This window comes from Neofelis nebulosa, chromosome 14 (assembly GCF_028018385.1).
Source record: "Neofelis nebulosa isolate mNeoNeb1 chromosome 14, mNeoNeb1.pri, whole genome shotgun sequence".
In the NCBI taxonomy this organism is placed as follows: Eukaryota; Metazoa; Chordata; class Mammalia; order Carnivora; family Felidae; genus Neofelis; species Neofelis nebulosa.
In genome coordinates, this window is record NC_080795.1 from 17,132,040 (window position 1) to 17,158,256 (window position 26,217).

Here is a 26,217-nt window from a genome sequence, read left to right on the forward strand (position 1 = left end):
CAATCAATTCTGCTTCTAATTTCACAATTTGTCCTTAGAATCATATACATAATTTAATGAGAAAATAGGAGCAAGAAAGTGATAGGAGACTTTTTGTAATATTATAGCAGAAAATATAGCTGACCATATCAAGAGAATAATCCACTTTAATTAGGCAGACTGCTGAAGAATATATACCTAAAATAAATGTTGGAAATAGCCTTATTTTTATTTAATTTTTTTGTTTCAGAGAGAAAGCAAGCATGAGCAGGGGAGAGGGGCAGAGAAGAGAGAAAGAGAGAGAATCTTAAGTAGGCTCAGCGTCTGTCACATAGCTCAACAAAAGGCTTGATCCCATGACCCTGGGATCATGACCTGAGCCAAAATCAAGAGTCGGATGCTCAACCAACTGAGCCACCCAGGTGCCCTGGAAATAGCTTTTAGAAGAATACTATCTGATCTTTCTTAATCTTATAATAGCTTAAATGGAGATATTATCTAAGAATAAAATCATATATTAACTATACCCATGGTTTTCTTCATAATATTGTAGAACACTCCACCCTGCTGGAACATGTGAGGAAGCCCCTTTGCATAAGACCATACATCTTCTCCTGTAAAATAAAAACAAACAGTATTAGCAACAAACAAAAGAATTCCACCCAGGGTTGCTTAATGATTAACCTTGAACAGAGATTGCAAGGTAGATCTCCTAAATAAGTGATGCAGCTTGGTATAACATAAGGAGATGATATGGAGTGATGGGACTGCGGTAAACTAGAAAACCCATGACCTATCTAAAGGTGGCAGCCACTGACTGCCAAGTGCTATCATAGCAGAGTGTAAGCCCAATGTTTTAAGACCATCTGGCTTTTTAGAAGCCAGAAAGCTAGGTTTTTCATGTGAATTCTCCCTATTTTTAAATGTAGAAACTAATTCAAAAATGTCTTTAAAATTGCATGAGTCAATACTGGGCATATGAAACAAAATATACCTGAAGACTCAATCCAACTCAAAGGAAAGTATTTCTCAACACTGAACTAAACCAACAGAGAGAGTGATAGGAAGATATTTATTTTTAACAAGTAGAATACAGAACATTCTATATTTATGTTAAAACTAAACAAAAATAGATGGAAGAGGCTAGGGAGAAAAGTCTATAGGTAGACTGAAGATAAGTAATTGATGTTGTATTGTGTTGTTCCAAAGTTGACTTTTTTAAATAGAAATTTAGAGGGGAAATGACTTGTTGAAGAGATTTAGAATAACCTTTAGAAGTCCACAAAATGTCCCCAAGCAAATCACCATTTCACAAAAATATTTTTTCAAGAACATCCTTTGACAGTGACTATTCAATAAGAAGTTTCAAATAAAAAGTTAAGAATGATAATCACTGTTCAAAAAGGTAATAAAGAATGGAAAGAACGTAATAGTTACTTCTGGTAACTACAGGAATGGTTGTTTTTGTTTCCTTATACTTTCACTATTTTCTCATCTGATAATGTACATGTACGATCAGAATTTTTTAAGTTAATCTTAACAAAGAAAGGTTTTTATTTTTCCTACTAGAAAATTATACTGTGTCTGAGTTTTGAATGGAGGTTACTGATGATGAGGCTTAATCACTATGTACATGCAATCTCTCAGAGCTCTAACCCCTTCCCACATTTATAAACAAGAATAGGAATTTGCATGGCAGTTGGCAAAAGTTATTCAGTACATCAGTTTAAAGTATGCAAATTTTAAAAGGTCAGGCACTTAAAGTTTCAGTTGAATAGAACATTTACTTACACACAAACACTTCATTCATTAATGATACAGTATTACCAGAAAATGGCTAAATTTAAGGGTGGGCATACAAATTTAAAATTTTAATATTAATAAAATCCCCAAATACAGAATGTTAATAACTTCTAGTAGAAGTTCTGGTTGCTGAATTTATCATTAGACTTCATTTGGATGAATTATTTCTATGATAACCTTTCATTTACTTATCAATATTACTTTGTACTATTTTATAAAATATCAGAATACAATTTATTTGGAAAACATAAAAAATTATAATGGTAGCACTTAAGTTTTTTTGGTAAAAGTCTGAACAGTTCTCAAATTAGGGAAATCTTCAGAATTGACCACCACTAAATACTAGTAAAAAAAAAAAAAAATGACATTTCTTAGTGCTTTACATAACTTAACTATTCCTATTCCTTAACTATTCCAGAACTCTAACCAATTAGAACTCTATTGTCGTGGTTATTAATCTTGTTTTCATTCTGTCCCTCTAAGGATCCTTCTTTTTTTAAATTGTTCCTAAGGACCCTTTTAAGACACTATATTCCTATGCTGCCTCCTTCATTACATTTGAATACTACAGATATACAGATATACTGTTTGTCTATGTACTACATCAGAATTTTATTCATTAAAGTTTTTTTTTTACTCTCTCCATCTCCCAAGAACCAAATTCACCCCCTTTGAGAGCAATATGTGGCCCCACTGAGTATGCATGCTCTGTTGCTTAAGGGAAGGATAAATAAATCAAAACCTCTATTATCTACCCAGCTTTGAGCTGGAACTTTACAGTTTCATTTTCTCATCACAACTAAGTCCTATTTTACAGAACAAGAAACAAGCTCAGAATTTAAGCAATTCTCCCAAGATCAAACAGCTAGTAAGTGGCAGAGCCAGGATTTGAATCCTGTGTATCATTCCAAAGCTTAGACCTACCCTTTCCATTGATATTAAACCTCTACCAGAGGTCAAATTGTGTTACTACAAATTTGACAGAACTATCCGCAGTCTTTTCTTACAGAAATCCATGGCATCAACAGCTGGTTAGGAGGAAAAAGTAGGCAAATTATTTCCTTTGGTATACAGATACTTCCATTTGTTGGCAATAGAACCAAAAAAATAAATTAGAGGTCAGGAAAAATGGATTGTGACATTCTGCACAAGAGCCCCATTAGCATCATATGGCTCTCCACTGCATTTGTCTCCATCAATTCTACAGTTGCCCTGGTTCAGGCCTGTCTCCTATTCGAATTACTGCCACCATCTCCTTAACTGGTTTTCCCTCCAATCTTGTTCTCAAATCCCTCCTCCATAATACCTTCAGAGTTGCACCTTTAATGGTTCCCCAAAAAACATAAGGTGAAGTCCAAGCTCCTTTTTCATGGCAGATAAGAGTAATCCTTGCATTCTCTCCTATCCCACATCTCACATCATACTCTAACTTGAGTTTTACAAAGCAACACCACCAAAATGCTCTCTGGTTCCCAATGGCCAATAATTGCTATATATTCTTTAAAACTCAATTTAGGTGTCACTTTCTCTAGCATTCTTCAGAGTGGTGGATAGGTAGGTACCTTCCTTGCTACTCCTATGCATATGAGTACCACAGCCCTCATCACACTACAGGGTAATTTAGTGTATTTTTCTGTTTCCCCTTCTAAACTAGCCTTTCAAAGTCAGGAAAAGGTCACTGGTCTATCTGACTTTCTATTTCCAGGGCCTGGCACAGTGCTAGGTAGACAGTATCATTCTTAACATTCATTGAATGAATGTACATGAATGAACAGTATAAATGACGTTTTTCCTTTTAACAGTGCCTCAAATAAGTTCAGAAAAATTTAACTGAAGCAGCACCATGATAACTGTTCCTCAGTGTCAATACCGATAAAATATAACTAGTGGAACCATCTATACCTCTTAATGAATCTAATAAAAAAAAATCACAGCAAAAACAAAGGAAAAGACTTTTAGGTATAAACTTCCAGTTATCAAATAAATAAGTCATGGGAATGTAAAGTACAGCATGGTGACTATAGTTAATACTGTATTGTCTATTTGAAAGTTACTAAGAGTAATCTTACAAAAAAGGGAAAGAATTATTTTTCTACCATTTCATTAGAAAGCAAACTCTTGGAGAATAGGAAAAGCTTGGTAAAACATTGAACAAATATTGTATTAATTCATATTCTTGTTAGTCCTCAATTAATTTTACTTTTATTTTATTAAATTTTTTTTTTAAATGTATTTATTTTGAGAGAAAGAGAAACAGAGCACACAAGCAAGGGAGGGGCAGAGAAAGAGGGACAGAGAGAGAATCCCAAGCAGGCTCCATGCTGTCAGTGCAGAGCCCAATGTGGGGCTCGAACTCACAAACTGTGAGATCATGACTTTAGCTGAAGTCCAAAGAGCCGGATGCTTAACCAACTGAGCCACCCAGGTGCCCCAATTTTACTTTATAATTCATTTGTTTCTCCACAGTGAACAGTAAAATATTTATATTCAACATATTGTGTGTATGTATAAATGTAGAAAAAAGTCTGTATCACCATCAATAATCTCTGTCCAAACTTTGTCTTCCTCAAATCCTTCCTCCTAAAAATCTTCAGTTCTCCTATCTAAGTTATATATGGCAGTGATATTACAGATGGTTTTTCTTTTGGTTTATCTGATTTTTTCCTCTTTAAGAAGCAATATTTAATTTTTAAAAAGCATGTTAAAATGAAACATTTTTAAAATTTTCATTTTTCTAACTTTTACTACTAATAAAATCATGGGGTTAAAAGTGGGCTTTAAGCTCATCATTCCAATCTTTTTTTTATTTGGGGAGGAGGGGCAGAGGGACAGAGAGAGAGAACCCCAAGCAGGCTCCACACTAAACAATGTGGGGTTCAATCCTACAACCCCAGGATCATGACCTGAGTTGAAATAAAGAGTCAGACGCTCAACAGACTGAGCCACACAGGCACCCCCGTCATTCTAATTTTCTAACTAGATTTTTAAAAAGGCAATTTGAAGTTTCTACTTTGCAATTTATAAAGTGAGCAAATTTTAAAATCTAACACCTATATTAAATTTATTTATGTGTTTTTATTGAGGCATAATTGACACACAATGTTACATTAGTTTCAGGTGTATAACACGGTGATTTGACAACTCTATAGGTTATGCTACACTCACCATAAGTGTAGCTACCACCATACACTATTACAATACCGCTGACTATAGTCCCTAGGCTTTAACTTTCATCCCCATGACTTTTTCATTCTGCAACTGGAAGACTGTACCTCCCATGCCCCTTCACCCATTTGGCCCACCTCCCATCCCCACGACCATCAGTTTGTTTTCTGTATTTATGGGTCTGTTTTTGCTTTTTTGTTTTGTTTTTTAGATTCCGCATACATGTAAAATCATATGGTATTTGTCTTACTCTGTCTTATTTTACTTAGCATAATACCCTCTAGGTCCATCCATATTGTTGCAAATGGCAAGATCTCGTTCTTTTTTTATGGCTGAGTAATGAAATGAAATATATTTTTAAATGCCCCCCCTTTATATTTTTAAAGATGCCCAAAGGTACTAAACATTAACTCTGAACTCCAATATCTATGACCATAAAATAAACTGGCCAAAATGTAAATTTAAACTAGGAACATGGGACTGTTTCTACTAGAAATACTCCTAAGGGTATTCATTAGCTGAAAGAACCATTGCCATCACTCCACCCTTCTTGCAGATCCTCCCATCTAAAAATGTATCTACTTTATCAGTAGTCAAAACCATTTCTAAGAAAGGGATGCCTGTTTTTCTCCTTATACTGAATCCCTAAAGTATATCCAGCCCATACAACTTTTAGCAGCATCATTAGCATTAAATAATGTATTTATCACACACACACACACACACACACACACAGTCTCTGGGGAGTAAAAATGTTACAGGCAACTATCATATTTTACTTTACACACACTTAAATTCTTTGAATTTTTAAAAATATTATCTTATAACTGAAAAATATGAAGGAAAATAAAAAATATCAAAGTAGCTAAGCACAGAAAGGAAGAGAATCAATGTTTAACTTAATCTTCAAAGTATGACAGTATAAATTCATGTATAGACTACTATCTCTGCCTTTGAGTAGTTTATAATAAATACGGTGGGGTAAGCAAATGAATAAGTAAACCAACAAATAAGATAATGGAAACCTGTAATAGGTGCTATAAGAGAAATGAACTGGGTACCATGAGAGAGGGGGCCTACTTAGAGTGGTTAGCAAAGGTCTCTCAAACCCTTAGAAAAGGTAGTCAGGAGAAAGCCTCTCTAAGGTGGTATTTAAGCCTACACCTAAATGAGAAGAAGCCAACAATTCAAACAGCATAATGCTTGATGAACTATTTTCATAACAGCTCAGTTCACATCTGGTAATTCACAAAGTAATTTCTGCATTTTGAAATTTGCAATTTTATAAATAAGCCCTGTCATTTTCCATTTTCCAGTCCTCTCCAAAGTAAACATCAATAGTTCTCCAGCACTCTTTACATAAGGTTGTGTGTATATATAACTATCCCCAAACTGACATTTTTACCAACACATCAGTTTTTATTAAGAATGTCTTCTGCATAATTCAAATACAGTTATAAGAAAATTAGAGGTAAAAAAACTAATGTTTAATACAGGGACTAATACAGGCCACGCAGTGTCTTAGTACACTACAGCAGAAAGTCTCTCAAGTGCTACACTATGAAATTAGCAAAACACTCTTTTTATGCTCAAATTTTATGTTGGGAATAGAAGATTTAAAGAGATTTGTGTATTGAGAAGGGAAGCAACATAAATGTTGGAGGTAAAGAGGAAAGGGATCATAACAAGAAGACACTACCTTACTGAACTCATTGCAGTCAACAGTCTAGTACTGAGATATTCAGGTTGAGAAACCTCAAACTAAACTCAAAAAGTGACCAATTATAAACCAGAACTACATTTTACTAATTTGCATTATAAAATATATTATTATGCTAATCAGACTTTTACAGTACTGATCATAATCTCACCCTTGCCAATTTATTTATCTACAATGGAGAACACAGTCTTCTAAGTGAAGACTACAGGTATGCTCTCACCTGTACATCACTACTTAGGAAGTTAAATGAATGATCAGAATACTTGATGAATACAGAATCCCTAAACGGATACAGTTCTTTCAGCCAGGCCATGGTGAGGACTGATCAAATATTCCAGCCCCTAGAGATTATCTTTCTAGTTACCAGAATTTTCATGAACCCCAGATGATGTATCTTTTCCCTTTGTACAGTAGTGTATAAACAGTGCCAAATTCTGCTTTTCAACTCTTTTTCAATGTTCAATGCTGACCATCCATTCCATTTCTGCTGACATAGCCTTTCTTTAGACATGTTAATGTCATCTATTTAATCCAATCAAAAACATTCAGAGTGCCTACAACCTGCTGGGCACTATACTAGGTACTGAGCATCCAAGGTTAGATAAGAAATGAGCCACATCCTCAAGAGTTCATCTTCTACTGAGGAAGACCTTTTCTTTTCCTGTTTTTGACCTGGGAGATTGCCAGTTTTTAAACTACCTTCTGCATGTATCTAATTTTATCCATTCTTTGCTGATGTTATTTGATTTTCACAGTTCTAGGAGGATTTTACTGTTGCCCTGTGTATCAACCACAAAAGGCATTTTGTAAAGAGGCAACTGAAGTATCGGGGAGTTAAGCAGCTTGCCTGAATCACTAATAAGTAGTGGAGCCAAGATTCAAATTCTAGGTCTTTCTGACTCCAAAGATCACACAATCTTTCCTATATTTCATGCAGTCTCTAAGAAACTAAAAACTCTAAGAGATAGAAATACACAAAGTGCCTAGTACATTTCTTGACATATCCCCCGATTTGATGGCTATGTCTGCCAAAATAAAATCTACAATATCAATATCAAGTTATTAATGTGTACAGGGCTTTTAGATCTCCTATTAACTTCTAGGCCCCCAAATTTAACAAGCCAGGAATAATCTTTATTTTGGTAGGTCAAAGCCCAACTCACTGATACTTAGTACTCTTAGAAAACAGAATCAAAACCCATATCACTTTTCTAGTTAAAAACTCTAATCTCAGCAAAAATAAGGCTCTTCTAATATGTAATATAAATTTTAACTCTACTTTCAGCCTTAGTAAAGCATATTAACAGTGATTTAAAAACAAAGAGTAAGCAAATAAAAATAATGTAAAAAGTGCACCATTGGATCATATCCCAAATCATCTAAAGCTTTAGTTTACATATTTGGTTGATATTTTTAATTTATGCTGAATTATTAAAAAGAAATGCTTCTTAAGAAACACATTAACATCCACCTCTGTTTCTTGTATTTCTCATGAGTGATAATAGTACAATATGTTTGAAAGCAAAGAGTCACTGAGCAAGGAAATTACTTAAACACAAATCCTTATGTACAAATAAAAATGTGATGAACTAGGAAAGGAAGAACAGGAAATGGAGGACAGAGACTATTAGGTGGGAGTGCAGTGAGAATATAAACACCAGAAACTGCAATTCATCAAACAGGAAGTCCTGAAATCACATGACATGCAGGAAAAGAAAATTTTAAAATAAATGAAAAGGGACAAAGTGACCAGGCTCAATACAGCCCTGGGGGGAAAATATTTTAAAAGACTTTAAATAGATACATTATAAGCTATTAAAAAAATATGAGAATAAGTTATATTTAAATAATCTGGTTACAGTTAATGGACTACTTTCACTTTCTTAGTTGTCCTAATGTTTACTCAATGGAGAATCATGCTAACATCCATCTATTTAGGAGGAAGAAAATAATCTCTTCCTAAAATATTTATATAATCAAATCGTTTTTATAATGATCACAGATTGTTTTTCATGAAGACAACAGAAAAATATTCACAATTAAGAAATACCATCTGAGTTAAAATGATCTTACCCATTAATGTTGCTAAAAGACACAAGGAGTACATTTCTTTGTCAGCTTGCTCCTGAGGTTCCTTGGATAGTTTACCAGTAACAGCAATCTCTTCTTGTTTCACAGTGTGGGCAGAGTGTGCTGCAGCAGACTGACCACCTTCCGCTTTACTTTTTAGAATCTCTATTGTAATTCTGTCACCATGCTGTAAAGGAACCGGCTCCTTTTCCATTCCTGCCTGGGGTGGCATTAACTCTTTAGGAGGAAAGCCATATCGAATACACTGTAAATATGGAGGAATGTTAAATTCTCTGGCTATGCTTTCCTGAAGTTCAAAAAAGGTTGTTGAAGATTTAAGTGTAACCATGGACTGTCGTCCATCATTAGTTGTTATTCGGATCTTCTTTTCCTTTGAAGTTGTTGGTGAATATGGAGCCTTGGTAGGGGTAGCAGGTGCAGAGGACGGACCATCACGAATGGTACTAGGAGAAACAGTCCTGGGTTGCCCTTTTTGTTCTTGTTTTAACTTCTCTGTTTTCCGTTTCTGCATTACAGCAGCCTGTTCCGTAATATTCTGTTGAATAGTTCTTTCAGTTTTACTCATGTTTAACTCCTCCTTGTGCAAAGTTTTTGTTTTCTGTCCAGTAAGAATAATTTTAGTTGGGAGCTGAGACTCTGACTCTTGTCCTTGTACATCTCCAACTCTTTGGGCGTGAGCACCATCTATATTTACAGGAGTATAATCATCGGGATTCTTTTTGGCAGTCTGATGCAGTATAGTATGGACAACTTTCTGAACTAGGATTTCACTCCCAAATTCACCTGGGAAGTGCTTGGTAACAAGTTTCATTGCAACATCATAAACATTACTATTCAAAGATGAATCACTTTCATACTGGAACCAATATACTGTTTCTCTGACCACTCTTCCACCCCATTCCAAAGTAATAGGAAAAGCTTCTGGTAGATTGTCATACTCTTTACCATCCCAAAAATGTTTGAATCCACAACCACATTTGCCACCAGTGGACCTAGAATTAGTTCTGTCCCCATCCAAATACACAATAGACCCATCTCCTCTGACCCTTCGCACAGATGTGCCATGGCACCAATTACAGGCTGTCAGGTTACTCAATCCATAGTCTGGTACCAGAACATCTTTCACTGAATCATATGAGCAAACTAAATTGTTCAAGGGAAAGCTATAATTTTTGTCAGGCCTCAGCTGTCCATGAGTACTTTTTGCCAGGTTATACAGTTTCCCTCCTGGAGCCAACCACTCTGGAGGAACATGAAGTTCAGAAAGGGCACCACAGAGCAAACATTTGTGAAGGCGATTATCCATTACTGCTTTTTTAGCAGCTGCTGTAACTTCTTCAGGCTGAACTCCTATCACCCCAGTCCTCCTGTAGAAATACTGATGGACATCAGCAACCAAACTTGGATGGATACCGTGTTTGTCCATAAAGACTTCTTCCATAGCAGCCACAAGCCTCAGTAAGTATTTATCCTGCAAACTTCTGTCTCCTCCAATAACACAACCACCATCCTCCTCAAGTTTAATGTACTTTTTAATAAGGTCCTGAGGCACACCCCATGCTTTAGGCAACAAATTCATAGGCAATTTGGGCAAAGCAGCCCCTTTTATGCCTACCAAGGGGATATAATGGTTTCTACCAGAGCTACTCCATGCAATACAGATTGGTTTGTTCAAATGACCATCTCTCCCTGTGCACTTCTCTGCAGGGATGAGCCCAGGCAGAAAGGTGGCTGAATAATCACCAGAGCTTCTCATGCCACTGAGAGAATCTAGCAGAATAATAGGGCGATGTAATACATTGGCAAGGCCAAATATGTGGATGTTCCTCAGGCCCAAGGGAACACCCTCAGGTGGTACAAACAGAGGGTCACACTCATTGATAATATCCTCCCATTCAGCGGCATCAATGAAGTCATGGAACAGGGCTTGATACTGGGCCAGGTGCTGCTGAAAGTGCTGTTTAAGATTCTCTCTCAAGGCATGCCAGAAGAGCTCCCGGCCTACTAGAGCACGGGACACAGCATGCACCAAGCAGTGTCCATCCCCGTCCACATGAACTGGAATGAGGCATTCCTGGCTTTTATTGGCCCGCTTGATGTCCTCAAGTGTGTCATGCAAATACAGGAGGCTTCCGGAGCGGTCCTTGCCATAGCCCACTGTGTTAACATGCTCTGGTTCGATGAGGAAGGCGCGGTCACCTAGCAAAGCGCAATCGAACAGTTCGCCCTGGTTCATGTCCCGGAGAAGCTTAGCCCTGCCTGTCTGTTTATCCATTCCATAGCGAGCTAATATGGGCGACAACAATTTGCAGTGGTAGTTAGAAAGGCCCATCACCTTTACCAGTTCCGTGTTCTTCTTGGGTGCCCCTGTCACCCCGAGCAGCGCGTTCCGCAGCAGGTTGTGTAGCACTACGTCCGGGTCGGTCACCTCCTCCACCCCCAGCAGCTGTTGCTGCTCGTGCCGCTGTCCGCACTCGGTACACTCGATGCTGACAGAACCGGAGGCCGGGAAGAACAGACGCGCCTGGCACTTCGGATCCGGGCAGCTCCCAGAGAGGATTCTCCGGTCTCTCCGTTTCGAGAGCCCCCCCGGAGGAGCCGCCGCCGCCGCCGCCGCCAGGGACGGCGGAGTCTGCGGAGCCTCAGGGGGAGGAGGCGGCGGCGGCAGCGGAGGCGGCGGCGGCGGCTGAGACATACCTCTCGGCTCTCGTGTCTCGCTCCGCGTCCCAAGCGACCCTCAAAGGCTCATAGCCCAGACACCCACCGGCCCGACTCTGTCTAGTCCAGGCCCAGGACGAATCACTTTCCTTTCCCTACCAGCTCCTCCTCCTCCTAAGCGAAGGCGGAAGCGCCGGACGTTGTTTCTCTTCTTACTTCTCCACTGCCGTAGCCGTTGCCCCGAACGTAACGGCCACCACCCTACCCAGCACTCACACTCACTCACTCTCGCTCTCTCTCTCCCTCAGACACACAGACATACACGCCCTCACTGGGAGTGCGCAGGCGCAGCTACCGCTCTGCCCTCTGGGAATTAGAGTCTTGCAGCCTCTCTCCGGGCCATTGAATGCTAGGATTTTGGATCCGCAAAGAACTACAATACCGTGAGGCCATGCGGTTCAGCACCCGCGGAGAGGAGGAAGAGGAAGGCAATAGGAAGGGGGGGCAGAAAGGAGATCGTCATTCGTGTTGCTTGCCGGGAGTTGTAGTTTTAACTGGATCTTCTTTGTCGTCTTCCTCACTCTGGGGCTCAAGCAAAAGAGAATGAGAGACCACATTTCCTAGGATGCCCTGCGGTGCGTTCAGCCTCACATCCCCCTTAGGCGGAGAGAAGGATACAGGGAAGCTTGGTAAAAAACAGAATTAAAGGGAATGGGTGTCGGAAGCCGAGGGTCTGAAGTTCACGACTCATAGAAGGGGAGGGGAATTGAAAGGCTCTCAGTGAAGAAGGTACAGTAAATAAAATGTCCAGCGGCATAGCGGGCTGGGAAGTTGAATGAAATGGCCTAATCTAGGCCGGAGGTCGTAAGAGAGAAGGGAGGGGGCGGGGGGTAAACAATGAATTGATTCTCGGAGTATTTCTTAAGGTCTTTTTTTCTGCCATACTTCTCCTCTCATTCCTACCGCTATTCCAAGCTACTGAGGCGCCTAAGTCCCCTTCTCTGCCCTATTCCCCTTCTGTATTGAGGGTCACTGAGGCGCCATTTGTTTCCTAGTTCCCTGTACGTCTTTGCAGTTTACAGTACAAATAACAGTACTTTGGATGCGTGTAGAGTTGTATATACATGCAAAGGCTTTTAACTAGATATAATTTACTTACGATCCTCTCTTCAAAACTAATAATAGCTATCATTTATTAAGTTCTTAATATATTTCTGCCTCAATCTTTACGTACACATTATCATTTGCTCTTCATAAAAACCTTGTTAGAAAACATGCCCAAAAGGAAGTGACTTCCTTAGGTTCACACAGCCAGCAAGCGACGGTTAGGCATTCAGATCTAGATATGTACCCATATTGCAGACGGGACATAGCAGGAAAGTTTAGGCCAGTATTACATAAAATAATAACTAACTTCCGGTTACTGTTGCTTTATAGTTTACATAATACGTTCACATATATCATTTCATTCTGGCACCAATCCTGTAATACGATACCAGGTATTGTCGACTCCATTTACAGTTATGGAAACAGACTAGGAATTAAGTGACTTGTCCAAGGTCAAACCACCAGTGTATCTCAGACCCAGAGAGTGTTTTTTATACTATTTTCTACAAAAGAAAAGAGCTGTTAAGTTCACACCTTTTGTTAGGTCTCTGGATCTCTTAGGGGGAAGGAGTGATAAGGATGTTTACCCTTAAGGAGGCAACAGAGCTTTATTTTATTGTGTGCTTGGAAATTGCCTCTTCATGCACAACACATTGATATGTTAATTGAAAGCTAGTATTGTTTTAATTATTATTGTACAGTGAGCCCCTTTCACTTATTCTGGAAATTCTTGCTTTCTGAAACCTTAGATAAGTGAACTATCTCAAAATTTCTGAAACGTTTGGGACAAAATAGATACATCAGTGCAGTCCATGAGGCCATTTGAGTCTTCTGTAGCTGCCAAGGGAATTGTTTACCTTACTAGGTTTTTTGGGTAAATAGAATTTGATGCTTTGAAATGAACCATCTGTGAGACACTCCTAAAAGGTATTAGTACTGACTTCCACCTTAATTATTGTCTACAGTTTTCTTCAAAAGAAATGACATGTTTGAAAGAGAAATTATTTAAACGTTATTCTCTTATCCAATTCTCCTGGCCCACGGCACAAATGATGTTACCGTAATACAAGATATTCTGTGTCTCCCTCTCTCTCTGCCCTTTCCCTACTCACACTCTGTCACTCTCTGTCTCTCAAAATTAAATAAACATTGAAAAAATAATTTTTTTAAATAAAGTTTTTCTTAATTCATGCAGGAAAAGTTGTTTATTTCTATTCTGACAATAATTTGGTGGTAACTACATACATGGTCTTGGAACTGGTTTTTAATTGAGTGTTTTTAAGTTGAGAAATTGAATATGCCTAGTAGGTGGAAATTGTTGTCTACTGTTACTGAGAAGTTACACCTTCAGTGAAATTTTATTTTCATCATACAGAATCCAAAGAATTGAATTATGGAAGCCTCAAAACACATGAAAAATGACAGCAGTGTGCACATGGGCATGCACTTTTATGTTTTGACATCACCAAGCTAAATTTTCTTTACTGATAATACATATGAATAGTGAAATAGATTTTTTAAATCGCATTTGAATATGTCATTCTAAATCACACTTGACAAAATAACCACTTCCCACCTTACTGAAAAAATGGGTAGCCTTTTGCTGGTTTGTCAAGCACAATCCATTTGACTCATCCAATGTTCATTTCCCCATGTGGAACTTTGATTAGTTAGAAATACTCCTCCAAAACTAAATCTGACATTTAAACCCATTTGTTACTATAGTTCTAATTTTAAGACTGATACTTTTCAAAGGAAAAAAAATAAAATACCCTGATATAAAGCACAGTTCATAGGAGGAGGGAAAGGAGTTAAGTTTTCGATCAATTCTAGAATTAAATTGGGTCATTTAACCTTCAAGTCACTTAATGAGTCTGTAGATGCAAAGTTCAGAAAGTAAGAAGGCTAACAAAGGGGCATTAACCATGCCACGTTCAATATGTGTATTATTTTTTTACAGGCATTTAGAAGGCATGGGTACCTGTAAAGTAAGAACGTTTTGTTAGGACAAAATATGACATGCTGTTTCTTATAAGGCCATAGGAGTGCAGAAAGCTTCTAACTTGCTTATGTGAGATATACATGCTTCCTTCCTCTTCTTCCCCAAATCCATGATCTTAATTGCCTAATAACTTTTAAAAGATCTTGATGAGATTTCTAATAGTTTTTCTTTTTTTAAAGTTTATTTATTTTTGATAGAGAGAGAATGTGGCAGGGGAGGGGCAGAGGGAGAGGGAGACAAAATCTGAAGCAGACAGCAGAGAGCCTGATGCAGGGCTCAAACTCATACACCGTGAGATCATGACCTGAGCCAAAGTCAGATGCTTAACCGACTGAGCCACCCAGGAGCCCCACTAATAGTTCTTATTCTCATCTCAGTATTCCCTATGGGAAAATGAGCTGAGCCCCTAATGTTAGCTGCTCTGATATATACCTCTTCTATCACCATTACCCCAGCATCACCTCTATCTGAATTGACAAAATGCAGTTAAAACTGAAACCCTCTTTTTCCCCATAAATTTCTAGTATGGCACTTCTAAAATTCCTGTCTTGCTTTTTTTTTTTTTTCAATGTGTATTTATTTTTGAGAAGGAGAGGTGGAGAGAGAGGAAGACAGGATTCAAAGTGGGCCCTGCACTGACAAGAGAGCCTGATGCGGGGCTTGAACTCACAAACCGTGAGATCGTGACCTGAGCCAACGTTGGACACTTAACCAACTGAGCCACCCAGGCGCCCCTAAAATTCCTATATTGCTTTTAATAAACCTAGTAAATGTAAAAGCAAGAGGCATCCACTTAACAAGAGCATAACCATTATTGTTTTTCTTTTATATCGGAAAAGGAAGGGAATCATAACTTTGGGGATTGTTATAAGTCAGCCACATACTTTCTTATATGAAATATACACCTGTACTAAGAGTTGACTGTGTTCCTCCAGATCTCTACTCCAGATAATCAGACTTTGAGTCATCAGCTTTTGTTGAAGCTGAGGGTGGATATGTGAGGGACTTAATTACTGAAGTAGGTATCGTGAGAACTTGAAAGGATGCAGAATGCCATCCCTGATGCCGAGGAACTCCAAGTCTAATAGTAGAAATAGGCTAAACTAAATTGTTCCTAAATATAGGTAGAATAAAGTATGTAATCAATCAAAACAGTATAAGAAAATAAATATCACAAATGCTATGAAAAATTGAGGGCTTGTTGTAGGGGGAGTGTTTTTCAGAATATTATCTTAGTCTTTTTTTTTTTTTAATTTTTTTTTAACGTTTATTTATTTTTGAGACAGAGAGAGACAGAGCATGAATGGGGGAGGGTCACAGAGAAAGGGAGACACAGAATCTGAAACAGGCTCCAGGCTCTGAGCTGTCAGCACAGAGCCCGACGCGGGGCTCGAACTCACGGACCGTGAGATCATGACCTGAGCCGAAGTCGGACGCTTAACCGACCAAGCCACCCAGGCGCCCCTAGTCTTTAAAACAGTCCTGTGAGATAGGTTTAACTCTGGAAGGTTAACATTATCATCATCATTATTACCACCCAGCTAGCAAGTAGCAGAGCTGGGCTTCAAATCAAGGTTTTCTTCCATGTTTAGTACTCACTCTTTCCACTACATCACAGCTGCTTAGTGATTTGAGAGAGAATTAGCCAAGAAGTGAGTGCAAACTGGTGGCCAGTGGCCAAACTTGGCTTACATGTGTTTTTGTTTGGCCAGCAGCAGTTTAACTTTTTTTTTTTTTTTTTTTTTTAATGTGAACATCTTTGTGCAGTGGCCAGCAGTTCTCTCTCTAAGGTCATATACCAGGTCCCTTGAGACATATTACCTGCTTGGCTCCAGAAAGCATTTGCGTTTTCTGTGTCAGGCAGTAACTGGCGACAGAGAGGAGATATTCTCAAAAGGCTCATGAAAGGTATTTCAAAGGGTGGAAGAAGGACTTTGTGAACAAGAGTTGCAGAGAGTATTTGAAGAAGAATGATTGGCAGTATTTCTTATTATTTAAAGGTGAAAGAGGTCAAGTAGAGTTATAGGTTATGCCTTAGCACCATAGTTTTCAAACTTTAGTGATCATCAGAATCGAATGTAACAGTGGGTTGCTGGGCTCCACCCCAGAATGAGTGCATTTGGGATGGAGCCTGAGAATTTGCATTTCTACCAAGTTCTTTGGTATTGCTGATACTGCTGGTCCAAGGATCACACATGGGAAATTAGTGTTTATCAGACTGTGGGTCATATCTGGGGAAGGACTTAAAACCCAGACTTTGGTTTCTGTTGTTTTAAGTACAACAGGAATTTACATAGAATGTTCAGAAAATAAGTAAAAAAATTAAAATTAGTCTTATCAATTAGAAGGTTACAATTACCATTTTTAATGGACTGTTCAATTTCCTTTTTTCTAAAAGTATTAGGAAACCAAAATTGTATCATCATTATCATCACCATAATAGTAGCTATTAAATTAACACTAATTAGGAATCTATTATGTGCCATGGTCTTTACATATATTTATTTAATCCTTATAATATTTTTTGAGTCAGGTACTATTATTATTATTTTTATTTTACAGATGAGGACTGAGGCACAGAGGGGTTATTTAATTTGTTCAGTGTTTCATTGCTAGTAAGTGGCATACTTAGGATTAAAACCCAAGCAGTCTGGCTCCAGAGCCTGTATGCTTAATCATTATGTTTACTATAATGAGTCTTCTGTCATACTGACCATTATGTTGTACTAGTGTGCTAAACTACTTTTAACCTGAATTGTTAAATCATGAACAATTTTGATAACATTAAATATTCTTGTCCAACATTTAAAATGAAAGCCTACATTTTTTTCTTTTAAAATATTTCAAACATTTTAAGTGTACAGAAACATTATATAAAAATACTCATGCACCGACTACCAGGTTGAACATATGTTAATATTTCAGCATATTTGCTTTGAACCCCCCCCTTTCAAAAAAGAAAAAAAAATATGTAATTTAGTAAGACCATGATTTTAAGATTTAATTTTACTTAAAATGGTGCCTTATGAGTTATAAAAGAAATCACCCTTTCCCTTAATAAAAATAGGATCCTGGGGTGCCTGGGTAGCTCAGTCGGTTAAGTGTCTGACGCTTGGTTTCAGCTCGGGCCATGATCTGAGCCCATGGATCTGTGGTGATGGCTCAGAGCCTGGTTTAGATTCTTTCTCTCCCCTCTCTCTCTGCCCTACCTCGCTTGCTCTCTCTCTCTCAAAATAAATAAATAAACGTAAAAAAAAAAATAGGACATCCTTTAAACTTATAAAGGAGGAAGAATTTCTATGTAGTAAACAACCCCGTAATTACTGTTGTTATCATGCCATCCCAGTGAACACTCCTCCTTCAACACTCTGGCCCATACATGGGCTTTTAAAATTATTTGGTGATAAAGGTATTAAACACAGATAGTAACATAAAACTAGGTAATGTGACTTGTATGTTTACTCAGTTTTCAGGCTGCTTAGCCTACTTTCATGTGGCAAAGGTCAAATTCCACCTGGGTAACAACTGTGCGTTGCCAAATAGAACTATCTGCAGTGATGGAAAAGTCCTATGCCTGTCCTGTCCAATATGGCAGCCACTAGCATAGCCCTTGAAATGTGGCTAGTACAACTTGGGAACTGAATTGGGTTTTTGTTGTTGTTGTTGTTTTGTTTTGTTTTTGAGAGAGAGAGCGTGCACAAGTGAGCAAGGGGCAGAGAAAGAGAAAATCCCGGGGGGGGGGGGGGGAGAGAGAGAGAGAGAGAGAGAGAGAGAGAGAGAGAGAACTTGGGCTCACCCAAAGTAGGGCTCAAGCTCACCTGCAGCGTGGGCACATGCTCACCAGATGTGGGGCTTGTGCTCACGAACCATGAGATGATGACCTGAGCTGAAGTCAGATGCTTAATGACTGAGCCACCCAGGCGCCCAGAAACTGAATTGTTAACTTTATTTAATTTTAATTAAATTTAAGTAGCCACATGTGGCCAGTGGCTGTCAATTGTCAGCACAGATCTAGGTCCTTACAGCTCTAAGTCTTCATTAAAAATAATGATTCCCCAGATTCCAGGGAGTTCCTGGTTCTGGTGCTGGGTCAAGGGATGCAGACTGAAAAAGGGAACAAGGGAGCTTTTTTAGGATGATGGAAATATTCTTTATTTTGATTATGGTGATGAGGATATGGGTATATACATTTGCCAAAACTCATCCAACTGAATTCTTAAAAAGGGTGCATTTGTATGTGTAAATTATACCTCAATAAAGTTGATTTTAAAAAGTAAAAGAAAAAAAAAGGGCTGAGTTCCAGGGACAGAAGTTCCACCTCTAGTCTATCTAAAGCATGCCTTCTGCAATCCCATTTTTTCCTTAGGAACCACCAAAGTCATTACTACAACATCATAGGACCCTTTGTGATCTGGCGCCTGGCTACTTCAGACATTTCCTTGGCTGGATGCTTTGGCACACTGACCACCTTGTTAGTCCTCAAACACTCCAATACATTCCTGTCTCAGGGCCTTTGCACTTGCTCTTCGTCTGATTGGAAAATTTTTCCCAGGTAATCATTTTAGGTGTCTGCTCAAATGTCAGCTCCAGCAAGATGCCATTCCTGCCAACCTCTGTCCTTTTCACTCTCCATTTCCTTATCCTGCTCACTTTATAGCACTTATCACTATCTGAAATTATATAATTACTTGTCTATTGTCCTTCTTCCCCATTAGACTGTAAGGCTGTTCATAAGGGCAGGCAGTTTGTTGATTGTTAGATTCCCTGTGCCAGGCACACAGTAGCCTCAATAAATATTGTTGAATGAATGAATGGCTGTCATCTATGATAGTGTTTCTCAGCCTGAGATCGAAGCATGCATTCATTGAAAATCCACAAATTCTCTAAAAACTTTTTAAAATTTTTGTGTTGTAATTTTGATACTAATCTAAAACAGTATTTATGATTTCCTAAATGAGCACCTTAAAACATGAAGTTTTGAATGCCTGAATTCACGTAGAGTTTAGGATTTTGTTTGTATCAGGTAAAAACCAAAGAACATCATGACAAAATGTATAGATAAAGATTTCACGGTAATTTTGATAGAGTTAGGTCATCACATGTCACACAGTAGCCTAGACTTGCCAAACTCAAAAAAACTAGGCCTTTCACTGCCAGTGCTACATTCAGTTAGAAACAGAAATTGCACAAAGCATGCATGCATGTGTGCACACACAAACACACACACTCTCATATATTCTGAACTTAGTAGTTATAAGTGAACTAGTAAATACACTGTAAGGAATTTTTTTTATGTTTTTATTTTATTTTTGAGAGAGAGAGAGACAGAGTGAGAGTGGGGGAGGGGCAGAGAGAGAGGGAGACAATCTGAAGCAGGCTCCAGGCTCTGAGCTAACAGCTCAGACTAACAGCTCTCCAGGCTCTGAGCTAACAGCTCCATGACATGGAGCTCAACCCCATGGACTGCGAGATCTTGACCTAAGCCAAAGTCGGACACCCAACCAATTGAGCCACCCAGGCGCCCCTCTCACAGTAAGGAATTGCTTTATGGTTTCCAGCAATACTCAGATTTGATACTACTTAACTAAGATGTCATATTAAAGGGGGGATGCCTGATTGGCTCAGCTGGTAGAGCATGTGACTCTTGATCTTGAGGTCCTGAGTTCACACCCCTTGTTGGGTATAGAGCTTACTTAAAAAAAAGAATGTCAAATACTCAAAAATACTAACCCTATCTTATGAGTGACCACTTTACAGTTATCAGGTGATCCTCAAAATTGGCATTCCAGGATTTTGTAGCACTAGAATTTTTATTGAAATATGTGATCTAATCTTCTCAAACTAGCATCAGGAAACCTGGAAGATATTAATACAGTGTATTTGTACAAACAGGTGTCATTTGCATTGACATTATTAAAGTAAACATACAGAGACACATTTAATATAGATCAGAAGTTGCATCTTAATCTTCGTAAGCCTAACAGCTTGCAATTCAAACTAACATTAATTTTAAATGGCTGGACCAAATAACCAATGTCTGTGGAGCAGGAGAATACTTATCACTGCAGTTTTATTACTTTTCCTTCTTCCTTTTATTTTCCCTTTACTTAGAACTCAAAGGGTACTTTGGGGGTAAAAGAAAGTAAAGTTGAAGGGTTTACTGAAAGAAACACTTTATCCTCATCCCGGTAACAATCTTGAGTTTTTGTGGAATGGCCTGATCTCTCTGTCTGAACTTTCTGGCTCTATCTCCTAAACACAGTCTAATTCAGTTCCTTTTGTGGGTATGAAATAAAGAGTCAGAATAAGCATTACATTTTTTTATATGTATAGTCTCATAAGACATATGTGAATGGGTAAGAGAAGAGCAAAAATACAAGGTGACATACTTTCTTAGTCCTTTAGATTATTTACATAAATCCTTGCATAATATTCCAATATATAAGTGTGTTATAATTATGATGTACGAGAATATAAATCCAAGGCAGTCTGCAAGCAGGGGTTTTTATTTAGGTGGACAGGAAAGTATTGAAAATTATGTATGCATGTACTAAATTAAAGCATCAGCACTAGGTGTCAGCAGATCACAATATTGGAGAGTGCCTCAATTTGGACATTGGTAAAATAGCAATAAATGGACAGAGTGTCTTTCATGACCCCTCTTGCCTAGCATTTTCCCATTCATATATTAATTTTCAGCCTGGCATTTGCTAAGTGTGTCCACAAATTCTATGGATATTAATAGGTATCATGTTGAGGGGAGGGTTCTACAGTGAAGTAAGTTTAGTAAACAATGAGTAAATAAAGTTAGTTTTTCTACTGAGGACTTTCAGAGCCTTTCTATGCTGATGACACTGTGACTCCAGAGAAAAAGCAGTGATGCCTCCAAAATGTCTAGGGAGAGGAAGGGTTTAATGGCAAGAGTCTGCTAGCAGCTTAAGATACTAGAATGTATTACATTTTTCATTTTGGACATTATTTTGTTTACAGTGTACATTTTGGGGTAATCTGGGTGTGCTGATAGAGATAACAGGGATGTTAATACCCTAAGCCACCCTGGCAGTATTATTGATATGTAGCATTTCTGTACTTTGTTAGCCACAAAAACATTTGAATCTGTCAGAGGCACATATTTTTAGGAAAAACCAACACAGAGAAATAGTGCCTCTCATTATGGCCTCCACTTTCATCAGTATGCTTAAAAAGGAGTTAATGCTCTCCCATATTCTCTGGTAATTATGGAGGTGTTTTCCATTTAGTGTTTTAATCCAGCTGACATGTATTTTTGCATAGGATGTGAGGGTAAGATTCAAATGATTTTATTTACTTATTTTATATTGCAAAATACCGGTTGTCCCAAAACCTTGCATTAAATATGTTTTTGGTTTTGTTTTCAGGTCCAGAATCCTCCAGATCAATTTACCAATAAGTTCAATATGTAAAACAGACCAATGTGATTGAAATGGGAATGAATGAGAATTATTCCAACTTGCCAGCAGTACTTACCCCCTTTTCCACCCTCCCCAAAGGGTGTACTTTGAAAACCATTGGAAAAACTCACCCCCTCATGAATGGCTTGAAATACCCCATCTGTAACATGCTACATTAAAACGTTTGCCTATCTCAGTTATTTTTCTGCCAGTCTCATACTTTAATTTATGGAGCCTAGGACCTTTATAATTTAACAAAAGAAATTGAAACATCTAATAAATAACAACATGAGATTTGGGGAGACCCATAAAATTAGGATATTTCTTTTAAATGTCTGTTGTTGGCAAGAGTTGATTAAGTCCCTTCAATATATATTTGAACTAAAATTATTTCTTTAAAATTTTTTTTTAACATTTATTTATTTTTGAGAGAGAGAGAGACAGAGCATGAACGAGGGAGGGGCAGAGAGAGAGGGAGACACAGAATCGGAAGCAGGCTCCAGGCTCTGAGCCATCAGCCCAGAGCCCGACGCGGGGCTCGAACTCACGGACCGCGAGATCGTGACCTGAGCTGAAGTCGGTCGCTTAACCGACTGAGCCACCCAGGCGCCCCTGAACTAAAATTATTTCTGAATAACTTGGTAAAACTATATACTGGTTGATAATATGATAATGTGTGTCACAAGTTTAAAATGTGGATATTCTTTGATTGACTAAATCACTTGTAAGATTTAACCCTAAAGAAATAACCAGAAATGTATGGGAAAGTTTTGCTGTTGTTTATTAATAGTATTGAAGATGTTCCAGATTTTTAACAGTGTGGCACTGGTTAAATGGACCCTGGCACAGCCATAAGATGGAATACTCATTAGCCATTATAGTGATGTTATAAAAAGAAAACTACCTTATTGAGTACTTGTTACAAATCTGGCACTGTACCAGTCACCTTAATTGTATTGTCTTAAGTCTCACAATATCCCTAGGTGATAGGTATCACTCCCATTCATAGAAGAGAAAACAGCTCAAACAGCTAGTGAAGTATTGTTGGAATTCAACCCATGTCTGCTCTTAACCCTTATTCTTAATCACTATCCTAATGATACGGGAAAATATTCACTATTTACTGATAAGCAATTGTTTTAATGTAGTTTAACTGACATTAAAATAAACAACAAGCAGAAAACTTCCGCCTGGCGTGCCTAGATGACTCAGTCGGTTGGACGCTTGACTCTTGATTTCGGGTAGGGTCATGATCTCATGGTTTGTGAATTCAAACCCTGTGTTGGGCTCTGGGCTGACAGGGCAGAGCCTGCTTGGGATTCTCTCTCCTTTTCTCTCTGCCCCTCCTCCACTCACTCTTTCTCTGTCTCTCTCAAAATAAATAAATAAAAACTTAAAAAAAAAAAACAAAAACACAACTTCCTCCTACATGAAATTCCTTCCTTTCCAAAGTTACTTATGCTTGGTAATGTTTCTCCCCAAATGAATCTACCTTTACACATGTTTTTTAAGTTGATTTTGGAAGTCCTAAATGCCTGGTCTAAGAATTCAAACATTATATTTATATATTTATTATAAAGTTGCTGCACCTTTAATCGTAAATTATATCACTATATATGAGTGGATACACTTGTAGGCTCTTTTTTATGTTCCCTGTATTCTATTTCTTCTTGCTCTGGCATCAACTTGTAGGCAAAGTGAGGGGAGGGATCTGAAGGTCCATATGGCTAACTTTCAACACAGGAGTCCCTTGTGTGTGTGGTGTAGTGCGGTAGTTAGAAGCACTAGTTCTGGAACTCAACTGGTTAGACTGAGTCCCAGCTTTTCAATGAAAGTGTTTTCATTAAAATGAAGTGGTCATTGTAGCTACCTCATAAGATTGTGGTGAGGATTAAAAAAAAAAAAAAAAAAAAAAAGATTGTGGTGAGGATTAAACTAATTGACATGAAAAATGCTTAGAACAGTGCCTGTGACATAGTAAATGCTCAACCATCAGCTATTATTGTCAGGATGATGATGATGATGCACATGTGCAGAGATGGGGAAGAGAAGAAAAATAACTTAGGAGTGCTCATTATGTACCACATACCTACATGATCTCTCTATTTGATCTCAGATATTTATTTGTATTCCCTTTTATTATAAAGGTGAGGAACTTAAAATTCAGGGTGGTTATATATGGAAGGAATAGAATGAATTATTAGACCCATTTCTAGGACTAAGGACAAGATAAATACTGAAAGGTGCCTGACCAGGAGATAGCAAAACGCTGAGAAAGGAGATGAGAAACAGACCTGTAGAGCCACACCACCCTTCGGGACCAAGGGACAGTGTTGTAATTTTCAGGACTGAGTGGGTGCCCAACCCAATCTGTATCAGAAAACTGTGCTTTGGAAATTCAACTGTTTTTACACTAGTTGTATTTTCTGTAAATATTTCTTGTTTTGTTCTCCTGTTGTACATACTAAAATTATTTCTGAATTGCCAGTCTGTCTCATTTGTACTTTGAGAGAGCAAAAAGGAAAAAAGAATTTTCGGGCATCTTCTGCAGGAGCTACATGTCAGACACCAGGTGTCCTGGGCTTCAAATGCCAGAAGCCCAAGACAGAAAAGAAATGCAAGGAAGAAAATCCTCTTCCCCAGAGGCTTCTACAGTGTTCTCTGCTCTAACCTTAGAAGGCTTTGAACAGTGTTGCCTAGAGAATGGCCTTTTACTTACTCATCCGTCCAGCATGACTCATCCCCAAGACTGTTGAGTAAGTGAAATTTTACAGTATGTATGTTTCTGTGACTTTTATAAACATGGTGATGTGGAAAGAGCATGGACTTTGGAATCGGACAGGCCTAAACTTTGTTACTTAGTGCTTGTGTAATTTGGGCTATTTAATGACTTCTCTCAACTTTCTTATGCATAAAATAGGAATAATAAAATCTATTTCACGGAATTGGTATGGAAATTAAATGAGGCAGCAAAAATGAAGGTATAACCTCTGGCACATGTAGGCACCCATGCCTTTCCTTTCTCTGTCACGTTGTGGGTTTGGAGTGAGCATTTGGCTACTTCTTGTATTTATTTTTATACTTTTCTACTATATCCAGGGCCGTGCTTTGTTTACAGTGAGCATCCTATAAATAGTAACAACATCATTGGCATACATGCACAGAAATTGAATGATGGGTCAACAAGTTTAGGTGTGTCTTAATGTTTATTAATCTATTTATCCTGTCATAGAAAAAAACTGCCAGATGTAGATAAACAGGATGTGGAGCCAGGGCTGAAGAGTCAGGCAGGTCGTTCCCTGCATAGGGCCAGCAGCTGCAGAGGAGAGTGGGGACCAAGCCCTCAGCCCCTTCTGCTCGCAGAGCCCCCTGACAACTCCTTATTTCAGGTCACTCAAAGGCAGTGTTCTGTGGGGGAACGACAGACTTGTCTCTTCTGACATCAGGGGTTCCTCTTACAGACAATTTGCTATGCTTGATTTTAATTGTTTTCTTTTTCTCTTTTAATTATTAAATACTTAAAAGGTAAAAAAAGATAATGTGGGGCACCTGGGTGGCTCAGTCGGTTACGCCTCCAACTCTTGATTTCAGCTCAGGTCACTCACGGTTCGTGAGTTCAAGCCCTGAGTCAGGCTCTGCGCTGACCGTGCACAGTCTTCTTGGGATTCTGTCTCTCCCTCTCTCTGTCCCTCCCCACTCACTCTCTCTCTAAAAAAAAACAAAAACAAAAACAAAAAAATCCCAAATGCTCTCACCACATTACCATTATTATTATTTGTTATCTGGAATACTGCAATAGCCTCCTAATTGGTTTTCCTGCTTTTATTTAGTTCTCTATTTTCTATTTTTTTTCAAGTTTATTTATTTATTTTGAGAGAGAGAGAGAGGGTGACAGGATCCCAAGCAGGCTCTGTGCTGGTAGCAGAGAGCCTGATGTGGGGCCTGAACCTATGAACCATGAGATCATGACCTGAGCCGAAGTCAGACGCCCAAGCAACTGAGCCACCCGGGCACCCCACTAGTTTCTATTCTCCATAGAATAACCAAAGTGGAGTGATTCTATAAAAGTACAATTTACCACTTCATCCCTCTGCCTAATATTTTCTAACATCTATCACATTTAATCAAAATGTCTTTCCATGGGGATGCCTGGGTGGCTCAGTTGGTTAAATGTCCAACTCTTGGTTTTGGCTCAGGTCATGATCTCGTGGTTTCGTGGGCTTGAGCCCCATGTAGGACTCTGTGCTGACAGTGCGGAGCCT

The 26,217-nt window shown here is 38.4% G+C and overlaps 1 protein-coding gene and 1 long non-coding RNA gene across 2 annotated transcripts in view; one reads left to right on the forward strand and one right to left on the reverse strand.

Moving 5' to 3' along the window:
* Window positions 1–12,022, reverse strand: part of VCPIP1 (valosin containing protein interacting protein 1) — a 30,420-nt gene extending 18,398 nt beyond the window's left edge. The window contains exons 1-2 of the mRNA XM_058699727.1: window positions 8,741–12,022; window positions 507–593 (exon numbers count right to left, since the gene is read on the reverse strand). Coding sequence (XP_058555710.1) covers window positions 507–593; window positions 8,741–11,453 — 2,800 coding nt within the window. The 5' untranslated portion in view covers window positions 11,454–12,022. The remainder of the gene's footprint in view (window positions 1–506; window positions 594–8,740) is intronic.
* A 35-nt stretch (window positions 12,023–12,057) lies between these two features.
* LOC131494989 (uncharacterized) lies at window positions 12,058–22,151 on the forward strand. The gene is made up of 2 exons (XR_009253702.1): window positions 12,058–12,205; window positions 21,923–22,151. It is a non-coding gene; the product is annotated as an uncharacterized LOC131494989 (long non-coding RNA).
* Window positions 22,152–26,217: the final 4,066 nt, after the last annotated feature.